This window comes from Lynx rufus, unplaced genomic scaffold (assembly GCF_022079265.1).
Source record: "Lynx rufus isolate CCGP_SWC_20201006 ecotype Redwood Valley unplaced genomic scaffold, mLynRuf1.p SCAF_5, whole genome shotgun sequence".
NCBI classification, from domain to species: Eukaryota; Metazoa; Chordata; class Mammalia; order Carnivora; family Felidae; genus Lynx; species Lynx rufus.
The window spans coordinates 32,568,103-32,570,580 of record NW_025814867.1 but is presented as its reverse complement, the minus strand read 5'-3'; the positions used below and the strand labels follow the sequence as shown (position 1 = coordinate 32,570,580).

Sequence of the window (2,478 nt, the reverse complement as noted above, 5' to 3'; positions counted from 1 at the left end):
AGGACAACAGACGTTCCATTCAAAAGGGGTCATTTCCTCAAGTCTTATGTTCTTTAGTGATGAAAGTTAACATTCTCCTACCACAATTACCTTTTGTTAATAACAGTAAAGACACTGGGTTCATGATGTTTCACATATTTATTAATATTTGTTTTTGAATATATTAGACTAGAATTTTCTACATCTGCATATATTAATTATATATTATATAGCATTCTGTCACTTATACAACACAAAACATTTATAGGTAAACATTAAAATGGCAGTGTACCTATGAATAAGTGAATGTTAACAAAATAATAATCAAGTCTTCACTTGATGGGAGAGTCTAGGATTTCCTGATAATCCTGCCTTCTTAAATTCCTCCAATAAAGTTTATAACCAGCAAGGACAAAAACACTAATCATAATGATTACCCCTCCAAAAACATCATAGACACTAGGAAATATGTGTAACACTAGAAGCTGCAAGACCATAGCTACTACAATCTCCAGGTGTTGCACTGTGCTGACCAAAGCTGGATGGAATTTGTCCAAGGCATAATAAACTCCTAAGAATGCTGCAGTAGAACAGACACATATGGCAATGAGATAACTCCAGGTTTCTCCATCTAATGGGATGATGGGTTCTTGAAGAACAAACATAGTAGATATTCCCCAGATTGTCCCAGTCCAACCAAAGGTAAATAGTGCAGTCCACATGCTAATCTTCTCTTTAATGGATCTGTATACTATCATGGAAAGAGCAGTGGTCAGTCCAGCCATCACAGTCATAGTATACCCAAAGGCTTCTTTCCAGGCATTTAACAAAGAATTGTCTTCATCAACAATGTTGGGGATCATGACAAGACAAACACCTAAGATGCTGCAAACAACAGTAGCCATGTCAACATAAGCCATTTTCTCATCCACAAGTAAAAAAGCCAGAATGGCACTGAAGACTGTGGTTGTGGCTCTCCACATAGTGGTCCCATTGCTGGGAGGAACTATTGAAAATGATGTATAAGCACAGGTGATAGAAATGACATTGCATACACCATAAAAGAAGAGTCGTAATCTGTATCCACTGGGTCCAAAGGGCGCCTCCTGGTAGTAACACACAACTAACACAGACAAGACCTGCAAGACAGAACGGATAAAAATCAGTTCTAGAGATGGAACTTTAGAACGGTCAGAAACAAGCCTAGTGATAAGAGCTACACATCCATGAGCCAAAGCAGATCCAAACAGCACTATCCACATTTTTCTGGATTGAAAAATGTTTTTTTCTGCAAAGCTCTGGAATTGTCCAATATCATCCGTCATTGGGTCTTCCGTTGGTGGAGGTCGAGTATCCATGGTTCCAAAGAAAGTTCTTCCTTTTCTTTTCATTTCACTCAGTAGGCCTTTCTTTGGATTTTCTTCCATAAAATTTCCATAGTCTTCATTAATTTCTTCATATCCATCATCCCCAGGCTGGGGATAATGAGAAGTATATTTCACCATCACAGTGTTGGGATGTATTTTCACCCGTTTTTTAACTGGATGTTTTTTGGAGGGAGAGGTATCCATTTCTTCAGATAAGCAATTCTATTTAAGAAAAAAAAAGACAAATGTACACATTCATTCAGTGGAAATTTAGTTTTAATTTCTATTATAATCATACACACCAATTTAATAATAGAAAGTAGAGGTTGTAACAGGAGTTTTTAAAAAAAGTAATAGGAAGAGAAGATCTGGCTGTGCCTTATCAGATGTAGGAGGCCCAAGGAAATTGTCTGCACTTTTTTCACTTTTATTCTATGTCTGCCCCTATTTCTCATTCTGCTTATTCTTTGTCTCGTGCAGCCCCATTGCTTATGTTTACACCTCAAACAACTGATATTTTCCCATCTTTTCATTCCTACGTGTTTCTCCACTCATCCAATAAGAAAAACACAGAAAAGTAAGTAACAACTTAGATAAAATCTTTCCTTTCTACTGTGTTCCTTGTCTATTATAAATTTTAAATGGATAAGTCCAATGTTTTTTGAATAATCCCTTCTGTATAATATCACATTTAGCTCTATATTACTAATTATTGTCTTTTAAACATTTATTCTGGGCTCCCCATACATATTTAGATAGACAAAAATTAGAAAATAAATAAAATGGGGTGCCTGGGTGGCTTGGTCAGTTAAACATCTGACTCTTGACCTCAGCTCAGATCTTGATCTAGGGGTTATGAGTTCAAGCCCCACGATGGGCTCCGTGCTAGGTGTGGAGGCTACTTAAAAAATAATAAATAAATAAACAAACAAACAAATAAATAAGTGGATTTAGTGACAGTCATGCATTGTTGGTGTGTATTACATCTCTGATGAGCAATTGGTTAATATGTTTTAAGATTTTGACTGAAACTACTCTTTAACTCAGCAATATCACTTCTTTTTTTTTTAAAGGAGCTTCAAGGTTTTTTGTTGTTGTTGTTGTTCACTGTTTATTTATTTATTTTTGAGAG

At 35.9% G+C, this 2,478-nt stretch overlaps 1 protein-coding gene across 1 annotated transcript; it reads right to left on the bottom strand.

Moving 5' to 3' along the window:
* Nucleotides 1-311: 311 nt before the first annotated feature.
* SLC35G2 (solute carrier family 35 member G2) lies at nucleotides 312-1,550 on the bottom strand. The gene has a single exon (XM_047098656.1). It carries the CDS (start codon nucleotides 1,548-1,550, stop codon nucleotides 312-314), a length of 1,239 nt encoding a protein of 412 aa, XP_046954612.1.
* Nucleotides 1,551-2,478: the final 928 nt, after the last annotated feature.

What these genes read in the sequence shown, in the direction of transcription:
- SLC35G2 (XM_047098656.1), bottom strand. Translation starts at nt 1,550, where the DNA reads ATGGATACCTCTCCCTCCAAAAAACATCCAGTTAAAAAACGGGTGAAA.